This window comes from Coregonus clupeaformis, chromosome 8, assembly GCF_020615455.1.
Source record: "Coregonus clupeaformis isolate EN_2021a chromosome 8, ASM2061545v1, whole genome shotgun sequence".
Lineage (NCBI taxonomy): Eukaryota > Metazoa > Chordata > Actinopteri > Salmoniformes > Salmonidae > Coregonus > Coregonus clupeaformis.
Window position 1 is genome coordinate 52,801,786 of NC_059199.1, and position 20,377 is coordinate 52,822,162.

A 20,377-nucleotide genomic window follows, 5' to 3' on the forward strand; every position below is an offset into this window, starting at 1 on the left:
GTACCATTTCTTTTTAGTCACTGATTCTCACTTGTCACCTAACAGCACTTCACATCTCTTTCCGCTTATCATTCTTCAGTCTTCTCTTCCTCAGCCCTGCTAGTCTGTATGTCACACACTTTAGGTTTTGTTCCATAATTTCTCTCCTCCCAGTAAAAATCAACATTACGTCCCATCCCCATTCCCCACATCACAAAGCACTAGCAACACAATCAGAAGCTGCAAATCGTTAAGACCACTCTCCTTCTCAAAGACATACAGTAATATACATTCTGTGGCCAAGTCTCTTGGTATCAGTCTTACAAATAAAACAATTAAAGAGCCAACACAACACAGTGCACTGTCAACCCCCTGCTTCCAGTTCCTCCATCCCATCTCCCATGATAAAAGTAAAACCCCAACATTTAAATCATCAACCATTCAGTGTACAACAATACTACCCTGCACATCTTCACTTGAGGTTGGAGCCAATCACAGACAAGAATAGACCTAATGATGACAACGTTTGGTGAGAGGACGGTCATTGATTAGCTCATCCTAAAGCGGTTTTCTGTAAACCAATCTGATTCATTCCAATCAACAGTAGTGATAATAAGGGATCATTGTTTTATATAAAAAGAGTTGGACACATCATGCTCACATATTCAGTAAACGCCAACCAAGGAAAGAGAACAGAAGTTACAAGAACTAGAAGCATTGATAGTTACCTACGGTTTGCCCAACGCTAACCTCTTAAAGAAACAGATACTGTAACTCTCTAAACTAATCAGAGAGCTGTACAACTATGTGGAGATCTAATTTGATTGGAGTAAAATTGTGCTGTGGTAGCGGTGTCCATGCATTCCATACTGTCTGGAGATTGTACTGCACAGTGCCTAAGGGCTACATGCACTGTTAATGTTTGTCCCATGTCAGCATTTCCCCCAGGACTGAGCTGAACTAAGTTAGCCTACACTCTAAAAATGAGGGGATTCAACAAAGCTTCTTCTAAGATCCTCAAAGTTCTTTGAAGAACCTTAGGGTTCTTGGCACTGACAATTGCCCCCAAAAGGTTCTTCCAAGAACCCCATAGGAGGTGGGGTTCATCGAGGAACCCCATTAGTTGGTGGGGGTTCTTGCAAGAACCTAACTGCCCAACTGAAACATTTGGATTTGAATTTGAAAGGACAGCAGGTGCAGGCACTTAACTGAAAAATTTAAAGATCTCCACAATTTAAGGTAAGGTTTGTCCCTTGTATGATCTAAATTGATATTGTTTTATGATGATACCATCTCTCTTTTCATATTTGTGCAAATCTTTCTAAAACATAAAATGGATACAATTCAATAGATATCAATCAACAGAGGTAAGAATATGTATGCAATTAGTATATGTTGAAGGCTAGCTGTATTGGGTGCAGATGACTGAACTGCTCACTTTTGTGTCTGTAGGTTTACAGACGAGGAGGCATACAAATGTATGTCAATTGGTATTGGTATGTTATGCAGATCACATGTACAATCCTCTTCCCTTACCTCTTCAAGGAAAATCCCATAGGCCTCTACATTATGGACAAGGTATGTGTATGAAAACCATTATCAAAATAGTTTTATTCATTCACATTTACCACAAAAGCCAAGGTATGAATACTGTCATGTGCATGTTTTGTTAATCATCTATATAATTACTATTGTTTGGATTCACAGACTTCACCCTCCCTACACCTCTGATGAATATAACAGGAAACCTGTTCGATCACCATGCACTGCAAAATCATTCTGGCTATGGATACAGAGAACATCAACATGCCAGAGGATATACCCATGGACTTGGGGCTCTGCTGGGAGTTTACCTTATATTTGGATTATTTTATTCAGCTTTGCCACTAAAATCCTAATAAACACTGACAACTAAAATATTGTGTTATTGTTGCTATTGTTAAGTGTATTATTATTAATAATAATAATAATAATAATAATAGGGGGGGGCTGAAACTGGTTCCCCCCCAGTTTCAATTTGAAGAACCCCTAAAGGATCCTCCAGGTACCTTTACTTTTTAGAGTGTAGTCTCATATTCATTTAGTGGACATCGTAGAAAAACTTTTTGGAGCGACAGAAAATGAGCATTTCTTATTGAAAAAGTCCAGGTTGTCCCTCCCTGTTTCAGTCCATTTTCTTCAGTTTGGTGCCTAATGAATACGAACCTGGTCTCAAATCTGTTTGTGCTTCTGCCACCTCTTAGGCTGCGTTCACACAGGCAGCCCAATTGATATTTTATTCACTAATTGTTCATTTGACCAATCAGATCAGCTCTGAAAAAGAGCTGATGTGAAAATATCTGATGTGATTGGTCAAAATACCAATTGGTGGAAGAAATAACAGAATTGGGCTGCCTATGTAAACACAGCCTTATTTACCACGTTCAGAATTGTCTGGTAAGACAACAAATGATAGTGTAGTTGGCTAGAGTACAAACAAATCTGGACAGATCAGGATATAGATTTAGGGGCAAATCCTAACTTCGGCTTAAGTAACATTTTCACTTGATGTCAATGAGACTAAGTAATACATTCGACTAGAAGTTATTTCCCCCCGTTTATCTCCTCTTCACTAGTCTATATTCCCTGTTTGACTTCTCTTCACTATTTTACACTCACCGGCCAGTTTATTAGGTACACCACCCGTTCACGAAAATGAATCGCTCCTACAGACAGTGAATCACGTGGCTGTGGCTTGCTACATAAAGCAGGCAGACAGGCATCCAGTTACTGTTCGAATTAACGTTAGAATGGGCAAAACGAGTGACCTAAGCGACTGAGCGTGGAATGATCGTCAGTCAGCGGCGAAAAGAGCTCATTGATGAGACAGGAGAATGGCAAGAATCATGCAAGCTAACAGGCGGGCTACAAACAGACAAATAACAGCGCTGTACAACACTGGTGTGCAGAACGGCATCTCGGAACGCACAACTCTTCGATCCTTGTCACGGATAGGCTATTGCAGCAGATGACCACACAGGGTTCCACTCCTATCAGCTGGTCCAACGAATCCCAGTTCCTTTTGTGTGATGCTGATGGCTGGTCTGGTTTTGGCGTAAGCAGCATGGGTCCATGGACCCAAACTGGTGTACTGGTGTGCAGCGGCTCCAGTGGGCCCGTGATCACCAACACTAGACAATTGAAGAGTGGAAAAACATTGCCTGGAACATGACAGTGAGTTCAGTTTACTTGAGTGGCCTACGCAGTCCCCAGACCTCAACCCAATAGAGCAGGGCTAGGCAACCCTGGTCCTGGAGTGCCGCAGGCATTTTATATTTTGATTTAACTGACCTGGAAGACCAGGTCTGTTGAATTTGGGCAATCACTGAACTGATCAATTAGCTTGGTCAGGGGTGGTGCCTAGTTGAATAAAAATCCTGCAGTACCTCAGGAACTTCAGGAACAGGGTTGCCTACCTCTGCAATAGAGCATCTTTGGGATGAGATGGAACGGGCCGCTCGCAGCATGAATGTACCCCCGTCCAATCTGCAGCAACTGCATGATGCCATCGTGTCAGCACGGACCAACATCCCTGTGGAACGTTTCCGACACCTTGTAGAATGCCCCGAAGAATTCAGGCTGTTCTGGAGGCAAAGGGGGGGTCCGACACAGTACTAGATGGGTAATCTAATAAACTGGCCAGTGAGTATATATTCTCCCTGTTTCTCTTCACTTGTCTGACTACATTCTTCCAGCGTCTGTCTCCCCAACGAAGGTCCTCCTATGCTCTAACAAGTGTAAACAAAAACTGTCTGTGTGCTATATACAAAGAAAGACATATTAAATAACTTAAGCCAGTATATACATAACAAAAATTCAGAAGGCAAAAAAGTGAGGTTGACCTGGTCAGTGCTGTTTTTCTCCCATTTGATGTTTAAAACACAGACGTCCTCTGATTATTTACATCATCCCAAAAATATTGTGTACCGTCTTTGTCCTTGCTGAAGCTTCTTACAGCTGTAGTTCATACCTCTTGTAACTCGTCTTAAAAACCTATATGATTTCTATCGCTCTAGCACTGTGATATCTATTGAATGGGTTGTTAGCATTTGCAGTAATCATGCCACTAGTAATCTATGAGTGTGATGCTTCTCGAAGATAGAAATCAGAATAGAACTAGCCTACCTAAGGTCGAGTGTCTGCACCAAGTAGGCAGTTAAGATAGACATTTGTCATGTTGCAATAATAATGACTCGCTATTCTGTTACGATGCTATGCCTCAGTCACCATAATTAGTGCAGACATTCCATGTTCTAGTAAGCAGCATGCCGTGTTGAATATTATTTTTCTGTACTTGCTTGATGCCAGCGAAGTATACAGTGAAGCAGATCGACACAGAGATTTCTGTGTCACAAAAAGCCATGTCAAGTCGTGTCTTTCTCGATCATTTTTCTTCAGAAAATATGTCTTGAATGCGAGTGTCGGACCTGAAGTGTGTTTTGATCGCATCGGACGGAAAACAGTCTCTTCTCATTGGCCCTTCCTCCTCCTAGTCCCACCTCCTGTCTGTTTAACCAATCAGGGAGCTGCGTCTTGACAAGTCCACGTTGCTGGCGCTCAGTCCTCTGCATTCCGATAGGCCTGTGTTGGCATCCTGGAGAGATTAGGAGGGATGTTCCAAGTGTGATAACGGAGAAAGAAAAAAACAAAGACACTAGAATCATGTAGACTAAATCTGAAAAAGTCTATTCCTTTCATCTAGATGTATACCTCAGGACTTGTTTGTGCTCTGTCTGTGACAGCAGTCCTTGGCTCGTAACTAACAGGTTAATAACTATATGTGACAGTGAGGGGGTTAACTGTGTGCTGCTGGTACCTGTGAGGGGTCTTCTGCACTCTTGTTGAGGAAGTTGAGAGAGCTGGCTCTCGTCATCCTGAAGATGACACAGACAAACGTTTAGGCTTCAATAAAAAAAAAATGTAATTGCTTGGATTTTGCTTTATTGTTATCAGTTTACTAACTACTGTGCCTAGTTGGCTCCCCACAAAAGAAAAAACCCTGAGGGAAACACTGAAATTCATGCACAGTATGAGCAGTGATGGGCTAAGGATACACAGTCTCTCTCTCACCCTGGGTTGCGGGGCTCCTGGGGGCCACTGCCCTGTAGTTTCTTCACCAGCATCTCACTACTCCTGCGCAGGGCGTCACGGATCTTCCCGAAGGAGCCGCTCCGACGCAACGAACCATTACCATCCTGAGAAAACAAGACCAACATACCCCGTCAAGGATTGGCCTCGAAACATAAATCAAAAGTGATTTGAGGTAATTTATTATTTCAAAACCTTGATCATTTCTTCTATCAATGTATTTGACAAACATCACACCAAATTTTTTATCTTAGCTTTTTAGCATTTTTGTGTAGAGTTTTGCTGAACGCATACAGGTTTAATCACGATGTCAGCTTGTTAATTGTATTGTTTCATCATTTTACCCGTCTTTGCTAGTTCTTGATACTTTGGGAGTAAATTACATGTGATTGTACGCCTTTTCGTCATACATTTGACGGTATGTGCACTCCCATAAAAGGCTCAACCCCCCTCAACCCCCCAATGACAGACCCCGTTCCACTCTGCTCCGTCGTCTCCCTCACAGTCCCCCCGCTGGGGACCATTAAAACCCTCCCGACTCTGCCGTCGCTCCCCCCCTCCAGGGACCCCATCCTTCAGGAGCTCCACAACCTTACTCTGGTTAATGGCATCTATACCCTGCGGGAGGAGGAGGGGGGAGGGGAGAGAGAGGGGGGGAAAGAGAGGGGAGGCAGAGAGAGAGAGAGAGAGAGAGAGAGAGAGAGAGAGAGAGAGAGAGAGAGAGAGAGAGAGAGAGAGAGAGAGAGAGAGAGAGAGAGAGAGAGAGAGAGAGAGTCTAAATATCAGCTGGTTTAAAACAGAGTGCATCAGAGCTTCAAGGCTCTAGACCACAGCCGTGGGTAATTGCACTGCCAGTGTATCTGAGTGCTTCTACCTGCTTTTTCAATGATTGTGTAGTAATTACCTTTTTACTGATTGTATAGTACCTGCTTGCGTCAGTGATAGTGCAGTACCTGCTTACGCGTCAGTGATAGTGCAGTACCTGCTTATGTCAGTGATCGTGCAGTACCTGCTTGCGTCTGTGATAGTGCAGTACCTGCTTGCGTCTGTGATAGTGTAGTACCTGGTTGTGATAATCTAGTACCTGCTTGCGTCAGTGATAGTGTAGTACCTGCTTGCGTCAGTGATAGTGTAGTACCTGCTTGCGTCAGTGATAATGTAATACATGGTTGCGTCAGTGATAGTGTAGTACCTGCTTGTGTCAGTGATAGTGTAGTACCTGCTTGTGTCAGTGATAGTCTAGTACCTGCTTGCGTCAGTGATAGTCTAGTACCTGCTTGCGTCAGTGTAGTACCTGCTTGTGTCAGTGATAGTGTAGTACCTGCTTGCGTCAGTGATAGTGTAGTACCTGCTTGTGTCAGTGATAGTCTAGTACCTGCTTGCGTCAGTGATAGTCTAGAACCTGCTTGCGTCAGTGATAGTGTAGTACCTGCTTGCATCAGTGATAGTGTAGTACCTGCTTGCGTCAGTGAGTGTAGTACCTGCTTGTTATAGTGTAGTACCTGCTTGCGTGTCTTTGTAGCACACTCCTCCAGTGTCTCCGCTGCCTCTAGTTTACCCTGTCTGCGGTACAGTGCCCCCAAGCTCTTCAGAGTGGTATTGACCGTTGGGCTAGCAGCAATTAAGTACATGTCAATATCATGTCATCATTACGGAAGAGAGGACACACTGTGAATAAAAATATATATTCCCTCGTAATGTCGAGATCACAACTTATTTATCTCATGATCACGACATAACAAAAGTTGTTTCGTCGAGATCACGAGATAAACTCTCTAAATAGGAGTGGATAAATGGATGATAGATTGCCAGTATGGGCTGAGACGGCAGAGCCCACGGTGGATCAGAGCATAGATTTTATTGATTGCTACACTAAGGGATGGTGCATTTCATTCTAACATCATAATTGCATCTGTGTTTGGAGCTCATTAACAGTTTATAAGAATGTTAGCAAGCTAAATGTCCCTTACCTTGAGCTAAGAGCTCGTAGGGGCGCTAAGCCCTTGTGGGGCATTTAAGCCCTGAATGATGCCTGACAGGCAGCATTGTCTTCCAGGCTGTGTGCCACCCCCAAGACCACAGCCAATCATATGCAAGCAACAACGCAGCTAACTTGGCTAGTCTTGTGAGCAAGCGAGTGCGTGATCGAGCTAGCTAGTTAGTCTTGTTAGCTAGATAGCTAGCTTGTTATCTATGCTGGTTGTTAGCTTGCATAACTGATATGTGTATAATTGTAAAGGAAACTTCATGTTTTATGGATAATATTTAAATTTACAGAGTGGGTGGGCCCCATTTATGACAGGCATATTAACAGTCAGGGCATTATGTATATGATCAAGAGTGGGTGTGCTCTATTCCTGGCAGGCTGATCAGATTCAATAGCAGTCTCAGGATGCTGCCTCGTTGGCTGTCTGCAAGGAGCCTTCCATATGAAACAGCCTACAAGGCATCATCCTGATATATCAGCCTCTGAGGCTGCTATTGAATCCGATCAGCCTGCCAGGAATAGAGCTCCCCCTGGATCAGATATGCATTTGCCTATAAAGCACTTTGACAGCTAATCTACCTGCAAGGAGCCTTACCTATAAAACAGCATAAAAAAGGCAGCATCCTGACTTATGAGCCTCTAAGGCTGAAATTGAATCTGATCAGCCTGTCAGGAATGGAGCTCACCTATTGTAAATATGTCCCTTATAATTTTACACATATCAGTTATGCAAGCTAACAACCAGCATAGATAACAAGCTAGCTTGCTAGCTGGCTAGGTAACAAGACTAGCCATTTTAGCTGCATTATTCCTTGAATGGGATTGGCTGTGGTCTTGGGGGCGGCACGCTGCCAGTCATGCATCGTTCAGGGCTTAAATCCCCCACGAGCGCATTGCGATCAACGCAGCCAGTGGGCTCCTTGATGAGGTGGTTATCGTGCATCTGAACAAATGAATGAATGATGCGCGGTACTTGTGATTATCTCGTGATCTCGACAAAACAACTTTTATTATGTAGTGATCATGAGAAGTTGTGATCGCGACATAAATGAGGGATTTTTAAAAATGTATTCATATGTCCTTTATGGACTTCCGTATATTATTATAAGCACAATATTAATATAATTTAGAGCACGGAGTTGTGTATTTATCTCACGTTAAAATTACAATTAATTTGGAATACTAACTCACCTGTCAACTTTGCAGGCCTTGTACCAGCTCCCATATTCTCCATAGGGCACAGCATCCTTCCTCTTCCCCTGAGAGAGAGAGAGAGAGAGTTGCTGTTAATGGTAATCCCATTTCCAATACTACTATTATTATTATTGCTGTTGGTCCCACCATTTTTGTTATATCTATACTTTGACAATGTAAGTAATTGTACTTGCCATGTCAATAGAGTCTATTGAATTGAATTGAGAGAGAGAGAGAGAGAGAGAGAGAGGGGGGGCAGGCAGTTATAGTCCAGCGGCTAAGGGAAAAAATTGTGGACTTTGTGATAAAACCACAACATTTCAAACACAACTAGGGCAAGTCCTTCAAAGTGTTTTTAGCTATAGTGCCACCGCAGATCTTTTATATTACCCCACTGGCCGCCATTTCCATTATGGCCACCAATCAGCTCCATGGGGCCATATCTCCATAAATAATAGGTACGTACAGCCCAATGACGGCTTAACATGTTTGAGGGAGTCTGGAGAACACAAGAAAATGGCTCAAACATGCCATATATACATGCATCGGCCACTTTATTAGGTACACCCATCTAGTACCGGGTCGGACCCCCCTTTGGCTCCAGAACAGCCTGAATTCTTTGGGGCATGGATTGTACAAGGTGTTGGGAAGCAACAATGTTCAGATACGTGTGGCGTTCAATCGTTGCTCAATTGGTATCAAGGGACCTAACTAGGGTTGGGCGGTTTCCAGATTTTCATATGGTAATACAGTCCTTCTCTCATTCTGGCATTTACGGTATTACCGGTTTAGTACACAAGGGAGCACCAAAACGCAAAAAATACAATTTGGCATTTGTTACCAGAATGCTAAAAACATTAGCACAAATAGCGAATGTCCATGGAGGCTGCTTGCTAAATATGCTAGCGTGCGCAAACGAAAATACACGAATTGCAAAGACAGGCTATCCAGCTCATAAAGTTATACATATATAGGTAGAAGCTACCGAATGTCGTTTTGGTTAGTTTGGACATTTACAAGTGAATGTGAACGAGATACATCGTGCAAATGAACAAAGTTGATGCATGCTTCTCTGCTCTGAAGCAGCATGTGCACACGTTGTGTCTGTCTGGAGTCACTAGGGCAACCGGCCTGCTTTGCTCAGAGATGTGGGAGCAGAGAGGAGAAAAATGCAAGGGAAATCAAAAGACTGCAGTGGCAGCTGTACAGATAACTCATCCAACGGGCTTTGACTTTTCAAACACGGCAGAAAGCTTACACAATATGATTCCCCGTCACTTTAATTCAGTAACTTACTTAGATAACTAGCTAATTAAAGTTAGGGGTCGCGTTAACGCAGAGTTCTTCATTTTTCACGCAGAAAAAAATTATAATACGCGTAAATAATCTCATGCTGCGTTTTGTGAACGCAAATCTAAAATGCTTCTTATTGTAATTTCTACTGAGCATCAGACAGATGTTGTGCTTCAGTCTCAATTGTCCAGTGTTGGTGATCACATGCCCACTGGAGCCTCCTCTTTTTGTTTTTAGTTGATAGGAGTGGAACCCGGTGTGGCGGTCTGCTGCAATAGCCCATCCGTGACAAGGATCGACGAGTTGTGCTTTCCGAGATGCCGTTTCTGCACACCACAGTTCTACTCCGCTGTTATTTGTCTGTTTGTGGCCCTCCTGTTAGCTTGCACGATTCTTACCATTCTCCTTCGACCTCGCTCATCAATTAGCTGTTTTTGTCTACAGGACTGCTGCTGACTACAGTCGTGGTCAAACGTTTTGAGAATGACACAAGTATTGGTCTTCACAAAGTTTGCTGCTTCAGTGTTTTTAGATATTTTTGTCAGATGTTACTATGGTATACTGAAGTATAATTACAAGCATTACATTAGTGTCAAAGGCTTTTATTGACCATTACATTAAGTTTATGCAGAGTCAATATTTGCAGTGTTGACCCTTATTTTTCAAGACCTCTGCAATCCGCCCTAGCATGCTGTCAATTAACTTCTGGACCACATCCTGACTGATGGCAGCCCATTCTTGCATAATCAATGCTTGGAGTTTGTCAGAATTTGTCGGTTTTTGTTTGTCCACCCGCCTCTTGAGGATTGGTCCTCTGTAGCTCAGCTGGTAGAGCACGGCGCTTGTAACGCCAAGGTAGTGGGTTCGATCCCCGGGACCACCCATACACAAAAATGTATGCACGCATGACTGTAAGTCGCTTTGGATAAAAGCGTCTGCTAAATGGCATATTATTATTATTATTATTATTATTATGATTGACCACAAGTTCTCAATGGGATTAAGGTCTGGGGAGTTTCCTGGCCATGGACCGAAAATGTATATGTTTTGTTCCCCGAGCCACTTAGTTATCACTTTTGCCTTATGGCAAGGTGCTCCATTAGGCTGAAAAAGGCATTGTTCGTCACCAAACTGTTCTTGGATGGTTGGGAGAAGTTGCTCTCGGAGGATGTGTTGGTACAAATCTTTATTCATGTCTGTGTTCTTAGGCAAAATTGTGAATGAGCCCACTCCCTTGGCTGAGAAGCAACCCCACACATGAATGGTCTCAGGATGCTTTACTGTTGGCATGACACAGGACTGATGGTAGCGCTCACCTTATCTTCTACGGACAAGCTTTTTTCCAGATGCCCCAAACAATCGGAAAGGGGATTCATCAGAGAAAATGATTTTACCCCAGTCCTCAGCAGTCCAATCCCTGTACCTTTTGCAGAATATCAGTCTGTCTCTGATGTTTTTCCTGGAGAGAAGTGGCTTCCTCGCTGCCCTTCTTGACACCAGGCCATCCTCCAAAAGTCTTCGCCTCACTGTGCGTGCAGATGCACTCACACCTGCCTGCTGCCATTCCTGAACAAGCTCTGCATTGGTGGTGCCCCGATCCCGCAGCTGAATCAACTTTAGGAGACGGTCCTGGCGCTTGCTGGACTTTCTTGGGCGCCCTGAAGCCTTTTTCACAACAATTGAACCTCTCTCCTTGAAGTTCTTGATGATCCAATAAATGGTTGATTTAGGTGCAATCTTACTAGCAGCAATATCCTTGCCTGTGAAGCCCTTTTTGTGCAAAGCAATGGATGACGGCATGTGTTTCCTTGCAGGTAACCATGGTTAACAGAGGAAGAACAATGATTTCAAGCACCACCCTCCTTTTAAAGCTTCCAGTCTGTTCTAACTCAATCAGCATGACAGAGTGATCTCCAGCCTTGTCCTCGTCAACACTCTCACCTGTGTTAACAAGAGAATCAATGACATGATGTCAGCTGGTCCTTTTGTGGCAGGGCTGAAATGCAGTGGAAATATTTTTTGGGGATTAAATTCATTTTCATGGCAAAGAGTGACTTTGCAATTAATTGCAATTCATCTGATCACTCTTCATAACATTCTGGAGTATATGCAAATTGCCATCATAAAAACTGAGGCAGCAGACTTTGTGAAAATTTATATTTGTGTCATTCTCAAAATGTTTGACCACGACTGTAGCTGTTTTTTTTTGTCTCACCATTTTTGGTAAACCCTAGACACTGTAGCGTGTGAAAAGCCCAGGAGGGCGGCCGTTTGAGGTACTGGATTCGGTGTGCCTGGCACCGACGATCATACCACGCTCAAAGTCGCTTAGGTTACTCGTTTTGCCCATTCTAACGTCCAATCGAACAGTAACTGAATGCATCGATGACTGTCTGCCTGCTTTATATAGCAAGCCACAACCACCTGACTCACTGTCTGTAGGAGTGATCAATTTTCGTGAACGGGGTGGTGTACCTAATAAACTGTATATGTAAAAATGGCCAAAAAGTGCATATTTGACATGTAAATACTCAACAACAAAAAAAAAGTTAGAAGTGTTCCCTGAAGTCTGCTGCTTACAATGACACAATGATATAACAGACTGTCAATTTCAAGAAATGTGACACCAAACCTGCACTGCACACGTCTCTCTAGGTAAAATCCCATATTAATGCATTATGTCCAGTAGTGAGACCGGTAACCCATTTTAACCAAATGCCTGTGTGATGACAAAAAAAAACTGCAATGGCACTATAGCTAAAATCACATGTCCTAGCTGTTTGTGTAATTTGGTGCCTTTATCACAAAGTCCACAATTACCAGCAAATTTGAGGCTTAGCCGCTGGACTATTAGCAGCAGTAGAGACAAATTACAACCTTATTATAAAGCCTCCATTATCACATTAACATTCTCCCTCTCAGTCCTACTAGGTCCACCTATCCATCTGAGTTCATAGCCTGACAGTGACGTCAGTAGTAGGAGGACCATGGTTCAGTACGCCATACAACAGATTCATACTGTAACTACCTTGCTCTCCTCTCTCTCCTCTGCATGCATCCAGATAGGTTTGTTGTCATCTGAAAGAGAACAGACGAGAGGGAGAGGGGGGTATGAGTGTTCCCTCACTGGAAAAATAAGGTATTTGAATTTAAAATCAAATTGATTAATTTATGGCATTGTACTCAGAGAATTTAACCTGTCCATGCATTAACCCGTCTGTGTGTGTTCATTTCACTAATTAAACCATAATCAACACAACACACTTAAAACGTGTGTAAGGGGGGACAAAGTGGGTTGTGCTGGTCTGTGCCATGCAAGCTAACCCACGCCAGAGCCCTCCTCTACTGTGCTGTTCTGAGCGTGAGTGTGTAAGGGTTTGATTGGCTTAAGGGCAGTGATCTGGACACAGTGGTGAATTAAGCTGCTCCACGCAAGACAGATAGCCCTGATCCCCTGAACTGACCTGTCAGGACACGGCCACGCATGGCCAGCCAATGACCACAGGGTTTACTGGGCAGTCATGGCCAAAATGGACATACTGTAGAGTCAACACCTCGCCTAATGCTACATGAAGACTTCATAGAGTTGGTAGGTCTGGTGTGGTGGTAAATGTAGAACTAGGCTGTGTCCCAAATGGCACCCCATTCCCAAAGGGCTCTGGTCAAAAGAAGTGCACTATATAGGGAATAGGGTGCCATTTGGGACGCATCCCTGGTCCGTCAGCGATTGTGATGCGTTGGTTGTAGGAGACTCACTGTTGACTGAGCCAAACTCCTTCTCGTGTGCTCGGGTCAGGATCTCTTTGTACAGAGACTCAGCATCCTTGAACTTCCCCTGTTTGAGGTAGCATGTAGCCTAAAGAGAAGAGATGAAATGTACACAGGTTTAATAACAAACATTTCACATCAACACATAAAAGCATGTACATCTATAACAAAACAGTGGATTAAAATATCACGTTTTAAGTTTCCCAAAACTGGTCATTCTTTAAGACTGCATTACTTTGTACTGCCCTAGACTGGACATTCAGCTAAATGCTCATAATAATATAATAATAATATGCCATTTAGCAGACGCTTTTATCCAAAGCGACTTACAGTCATGTGTGCATACATTTTTACGTATGGGTGGTCCCGGGGATCCCGGGGATCGAACCCACTACCCTGGCGTTACAAGCGTTACAAGCTCTACCAATTGAGCTACAGAGGCATTCCAGAATTCAGATCCAGAATTCTCTCTCTCTCTTCACCAGGTTGTTCTTGGTCTTGGCTACGTTGGGGTCGTCAGCTCCTAGTTTGGACTGGTAGATCTCCAGGGCTCGTCTGTAATAATACTCCACCTCCTCGTACTTTCCCTGGTTCTGACACAGCAGGGCCAGGTTGTTCAGCTGCTTGGCCACGTCAGGGTGGTACTTCCCCAGGACCTGAACACCAGAGACACACATCAAGACTTAATTTAGCTACAATGAAAGGAGATTTTACTGACCAACAGTCCAGGGAAAACTCTGGGCACTACACATGATGAGTCATAGATGCAATTAAAATCATGAGTGTTATTTTGTGTACCTTCTCTCTGATCTCCAGGGCTCTCTTACAGAGGGGCTCAGCCTCCTTGTACTTGCCCCTCTTCCCGTAGAGCACGGCCAGGTTGTTGAGAGTGGCGGCCACCGCAGGGTGGTCCTTCCCCAGGGTCTTCTCTCTGATGGCCAGGGCATCGTTCAGCAGGTGGGCTGCCTCTTTGTACTTGTTCTGGTCCCTGGAACACAAATACAATGCCAGGTAAGAAGATGTGTACAAGCACCATAATTAAGCAGTAAGTCTCAATTCATTATTTTCACCCAGCTATCCACACATCCTCTCTGCACCCAATCTACTATGAGTACATCGAGCCATCCCTTGACCCATCCATCTCCTATGAGCATATCCACCCATTCATACATCCAGCCCTCCATCCACCTCCCTCACTCCATTTCTCCCTTCATTCCCCTCTCACCTGTAGACGAGGGCCAGTATGTTGAGCATGGTGGCCACGTCGGGGTGGTCGTGTCCAGAGGTCTTCTCCAGGTCCTCCAGGGCTTGTTTGCAGAGGGGCACGGCCACCTCGTATCTCCCCTGGGAGGCGTACTGGATCACCAGGTTGTGGAGGGTCCTCAGGCGGGCTGGGATCTCATAGCCACCCTGCTGGGCAGCCACCTCTCCACTGGGCTGGGCTGGAGGAGAGGTGTGGAGGGGGTTAAAGTGATTCATTCTTGATACATTGTGCTGACAGAACAGGGGTTCCAAATAAAAAAGGGCTTTCATTCTTGCTACAGAATGGCTAGCTTGCTGAGGTACAACTGTAGCATGTTAAGATACAATGCTTATTTCAGAAAGAAATCTCTGAGACGAAGATAAATGTAATTTATTTCACATCATTTTAAGAGGTGGTAGTGTCTGTAACCAAAATGACTGCTATAACATACCTTCACTCAATCAATAAAATAATCAAATCAATAAATCAACTATCTATCATAAGTCTAACCCCACCCATATCTAACACCCATTGTCTTCGACATTACCAATCTAACCCCTCTCTAACCCCATGTCTACCTTGTCCCCTCAATGGGCTTCTTCTTGGCCAATCAATCGTCCTACCTTGTCCCTGGTCGTCATCATTGGGGAACAGGTCGTCCAGGCTGTCTTTAGACGTCTCCCCTGCAGCCTTCTCCTCAGACGGAGACACGTCGTCGTCAAACTTCTTAATCCGGTTCATGAACTCCAGGTGTTTCTTCTCCTCCTCCAGCTGGGCAACACTCTGCTCACTACACTGCAGCTTGTTCTGAGGGGAGGTGAGGAGCGAGGGAGAGGGTGGGGGAGGAGGAGAGGTGAGGTGAGTGGGAGGCAGGGGAAGCTTTGGAAATGTTTTGCTTTGGAAGGGATTCAAGTGATCGTATACTCCAAAACCCCTCAAATGTTAGCCAAATGTTTTCCGCCCTCAAAAGTAACACTGAGATGAGCCAACACCCCATGCAGTTGGTTGTATACGTTGATATATAGACTAATCCAACATCTCCAGAACATTTAACCTCTTTTGAGGTCTGAAAACAAAGATTTTGATATTGGCGTGAATGATGCAGTGTTCTATGCTGTATATCTAACTGGGTTAGAATTAGGATACATCTACCTATACGTAAGGCGGATTAGGCTGTAGTATGTCTACCTGTGTTCCTGCCAGTTCGTCTCGTAACCACTGGTTCTCCTGACACAGTCGTCTGACCTGGGCTCTTAGCCTCTGCTTCTCAGACTCCACCGCACTCAGGTGGCCCGACAGGGCAATGATCACCTGGACAAGGGGAGGTGGAGGGGTTAGAACCAACTCTTATTTTCAATGACAACCTGGCAAGAGGGAGCGAGAGAGGGATGTAGGGGGTTCAAATAAAGAAGGAAAGCTGCGAGAATGTTTTAGTTTCAAAGGGGGAAGCGGCTAGCTTGGGGGCCAGACCACATTGTACGTTAGCGTGGAATACCAGGCTAGGAAGAAGTGTGGAGCATTGTAGAATGTTTACCTGGGATTTGTAATGTGTGTGTTGTAACCTGTTCCAAAACCAGTGCAAATAATGTCCTTCTTGGAGGACAATATATCATTCTATTATATTCTGGACTATTCAAAAGAGGGTGGGGAGTTGTCTTTTGGGACGTTATTTTATGCCGTTCATGTTATATCAGTCCATCTGTATCCAACCCAGATTCCCACCACCACCTTTCTACAGGAACAACTCATTTCCTCTTGATGAATCACCCTCTATGAGGCATCAATCTAAATACATCCTCTCCTTCAGTCTTAGTCACAGTGTATGAACTAGCAATAACCCACATCAAGCACCAGCATCCTCCTCCTCTCCATTCACCTCCTCTCTCATCATTTCATTATCATCCCTTACCTCTAAAACTGAGCATCTTCCACTCACCCACTTTCTTTGTCCCCTTCACTCCACTCTGCCTTCCCTCTCTCTTCTTCCATTTCTCTTCCTCTTCTCTTCCCTCTCCCCCTCCTTTCCTTTCACTCCCCATCCCTCCTCTTCCCCCATTTCTTCCCTACCTGTGCCTCTCCCAGGCCAAGTTCGATGGCCTCCAGGCTTTTACGCAGCAGGCCTGACTTCTCCTGGGCAGCAGGTGGCTGTGTGCAGTCCAGCAGGGAGGTGAGGAGCTGGGCATGCTCCCCGCGGAGGGTCTCCAGGCCCTGCATCACGGCCTTGGTGTTGAGCACTATCTCATCCTGGGTCAGGCGCTCCAGGGCCTCCTCACTGCGTGGGTACACCATGGTGGACATAACCCGGGTTCACACACACTGTAGGAGGGGATAGAGGGAGAGGGGTTAGATAGGGACTGGACTCATGTTACCATACTCCTAATCTTGTACAGAGAGCTTGGAATCGATGCTAGTTTGAGGACGAGCCATATGTACAATACAGAGGTGAAAATTACAACACAGCAAGAATTCATGCCTGATGAGATTATTACAAGTCTGAGGATTAGAGGAAGAAAATCCCTCCGAATAAATTATGTCCAAATTAAGAGAGATTTTGTTCACACAACTGTTCAGTCTGTTACCAAAAAACAACCAAGGCACAGCTCATTCCTCTGGACCTTCTGCCTTTGTTCCAATGGGACTCTAATCTTTTGATCTTGAGAAAATAAATTAAGGAACTGTAAGCATTTCGGTTCTGAACCTATTCTATACATAGTTTGAGTGGCACTGCCTTAATCAGTCTTTCTGACTAATAGAATCATGGAATTCTTCACCTAAACAAACTGATCGTTGCAGCTGGACCAAGCAGAAATGCGCTACTCCTCAACTGCTCTACTCGGCTTTGGAGGAGCACCTGTTCTGTTCTCGCGCCGCCAGGAGGCCCCCACCCACACCATCCATTGACCGCAATGCACCAATATGAGCGATCCCGTAATTTCCCATCCTATTGCCACAGGCACAGCTAACAAATCTCTCAAACGCTGTATGGGACGTTTGGCAATTTGTAAGTGTTGTCATCATCGATCCATTTAACTGTCAATTAGTGTTTAGTAGTAAAATATGGGCCGACACACTTTAGGATTCGCCCCCCCTCACAGGATGACAAGAAATGGGAGACAGAGAATCAATGAACGTGACCGATAGAGGAGAGCGTTACACATAAATAAAAATAAATGTAGTATTTTGAGAGACTTAATGTATCATAACATCTATATCGTATATATATAATAGTATGTCTAACTGTCACACTCACACGTAGGCACATGTCCTACAAAACAAGGTTTGAGCGAGGCCCAGCCAGAAAGATGATGCTCTAAGGACTTTCTGCATGGATGCGGTCGTCAGGTGCAAGTCTCTAGACTGTTTCATGATGACTAAGAATAACAATTTCCTCAGCACTTAAACTAAGCGATGACTCGTCGAAACGATGTCCAAGACGAGAACCAAGACGAGCTCAATTGGCAACATTATAGAACGTTGGTAGTGATACATATCACGAGCCTAACATGGAGAGAGGCATTGGTACGTCGCGTAGCAAATGATTTACTAGCCTAGCTCTCTTTGTTGGACGTCAAAATATATTCCAATATAACTCATACACTTAAAAATACACTCAAAGACCTCGTGTTGGCCATACCTTACCTTCATCAAAACGGTTCTATTTTCCCAAGACAAGTGCGCTGCCGCCGGATATCTCGAGCTCAAACAAAGCACGACCTACTGTTGTGATGCTCTGCTTCAATCACTTGTTGTCAGTGGGCTAGCTACGCTTGTGCACGGCAATGACAACGTCAAGGCTGAGGATAACATAACCCTACACCTATACAAAAAATACTTAACTAGGCCTATATGGTAGGCTATATCACCATGAATCTCTAAAACCATAAACTGTAAATGTTCTCAGGTCGGTGTGAGAAAAGTAATAACATCACGATAAAGAACATTCTTTATTTACCTTCTCTCCCCTGCTGTTGCCCCACCGGTAAGATCCGGATAACACGTTATTCAGTCTTCTGAACTAGCTATATAAATAGCCCAATAAACACCACTTTGCTTAAATCCGGTTGTATATTGTCGCTTCCATCTAAAAGCTTGCGAATTCCAAGAAATACATTGTAACCAATGATGTTAGCAATGCTGGTTAGCTAATGAATTCGAGCCAGGCACGAATTAGCCTAGTCAATGTTCTCGTCTTGCGACGGTTGGTTTCAACAGGAGTTGCGATCAAAATACAGGAACGCTGTTTGCAATGTGAGTCGACATCGTCCGATCCATCCTCGGAAGTTGTTTTGGAGAGAGTGCGGGACCGCTGGCGCGTTCTCAGTTTGAGAAACGTGTTCGAAGAATGACAGTCGCGACCCGAAAATGGCTGTTGTCCGAATTCTCCCACAATCCACAGCCCAGTGCGGCCGCTACGACGTCACCGCTACCCCTGTTCATCAGAGAGATCAAAATAAAGGATGATGCACAAATAACATTTATTTGTAGGCTTGTGGATATTTCCAATAGCTAATCACCATAGCATTTACAATAATTAATTTTGTAATTCTAATGTAGACCTATGTATTATAATAACTAGTCTAGAGATGCCTAAATAAACTGAATTTGAACTTTAAAAAATAGGCTACATTAATTCCTTGATTCCATTCATATGAATAACTGAAAAGGCACCAGAAAACATACAACTCAGGAGTATTTATAAAATAAAGAAAAACAGTTCCACTTTTCCATTCCACATCAGTTTAATTGACAACATAATCATGAAAAAGAAGTACTACAAAACATTTCAAATAAAAAACAAGGACTACGATACAATACATACGTACTTTTTTGATATGTACAAGCATTATTACTGTTTATAGACAAAAGGCAAAAAAGCTGCTGAAGAAACAATGGTATGTGCAAAAATACTCTCCAAATCCACAAGTGTTATAATCCTCCCCTCAAACTACTACCAAGCATAAGTGTAGCCTATGCAGTGTTACGCAAAAACAGAATCTCTTCTGTGATAGGCTGCTATGTTACAAGCAGGGATCCTTTCAAATGGGCTTTATTAGAAGCAAAGCTTGTGGAATCCTGGCAGAGACTCTAGATCGCTTACGGTTTGTTCTAGATCTCTCACTCCATTTGTTCTGAACACATTGTGATGAGAGCAGAGAGGAAGGACATTATTGGTCACTAAATGGATTTATTCAAAGATCATATTAATAGATCATATTGTTCTTCCCCTCCGGGACAGATGTTTTTCAGGACCATATGACCTGATCAGTCTGGGCCCTGTACTCTATAGACTATAACTAGGGCCCAGAGTTGTTCCTGGTGGGGTCACATGGTCAGGAAAAACTGCTGTCATTAGTCATGAACATAAAGACCATCACAGCAACCACAGGTCAATACAGGTAGAGACACAGGTACGCATACATCAGGTACAAGTTAGAGAGACAGTCACACAGGAAAAATAGGCCTAGAGAAGGTAGGAAAAACAACAAACATGTTAATGGTAAGACAGGTGAAAGAAGGGACTGAACTGGGAACGGTGAGGAGAGACAGAGGAGTATACCTTGAAATGTATAGTGAAAAAAGAATGTTTCCAACATTAAAATGATTACTTTGGAACAAAGTTTTGTTATCACCAAAAACATTTCAAAACACTGAACACCTACATCTACACCCCACAGGAGGTTGGTGGCACCTTAATTGGGGAGGATGGGCTCGTGGGAATGGCTGGAGTGGAATTGGTGGAATGGTATCAAAAACATCAAACACGTGTTTGATACCATTCCATTTAC

General features: G+C 43.8%; 1 protein-coding gene across 4 annotated transcripts; it reads right to left on the minus strand.

Moving 5' to 3' along the window:
- Nucleotides 1-3,286: 3,286 nt before the first annotated feature.
- LOC121571356 (kinesin light chain 2) lies at nt 3,287-18,984 on the minus strand. Of its 4 annotated transcripts, none has more exons than XM_045222065.1 (15): nt 18,544-18,983; nt 16,659-16,907; nt 15,780-15,902; nt 15,215-15,398; nt 14,574-14,790; nt 14,147-14,336; nt 13,831-14,004; nt 13,337-13,436; nt 12,609-12,658; nt 8,285-8,352; nt 6,609-6,717; nt 5,578-5,724; nt 5,089-5,213; nt 4,835-4,892; nt 3,287-4,612 (listed from the first exon to the last, which is right to left on the minus strand). In XM_045222065.1, the coding sequence occupies exons 2-15, from the start codon at nt 16,887-16,889 to the stop codon at nt 4,529-4,531; spliced, it is 1,860 nt and encodes a 619-aa protein (XP_045078000.1). In that variant the 5' UTR covers nt 16,890-16,907; nt 18,544-18,983; the 3' UTR covers nt 3,287-4,528. The 4 variants fall into 4 exon arrangements, with proteins under 4 accessions (XP_045078000.1, XP_045078001.1, XP_045078002.1 ...); XM_045222066.1 differs by lacking the exon at nt 18,544-18,983 and adding an exon at nt 18,231-18,316; XM_045222067.1 differs by lacking the exon at nt 5,578-5,724.
- Nucleotides 18,985-20,377: the final 1,393 nt, after the last annotated feature.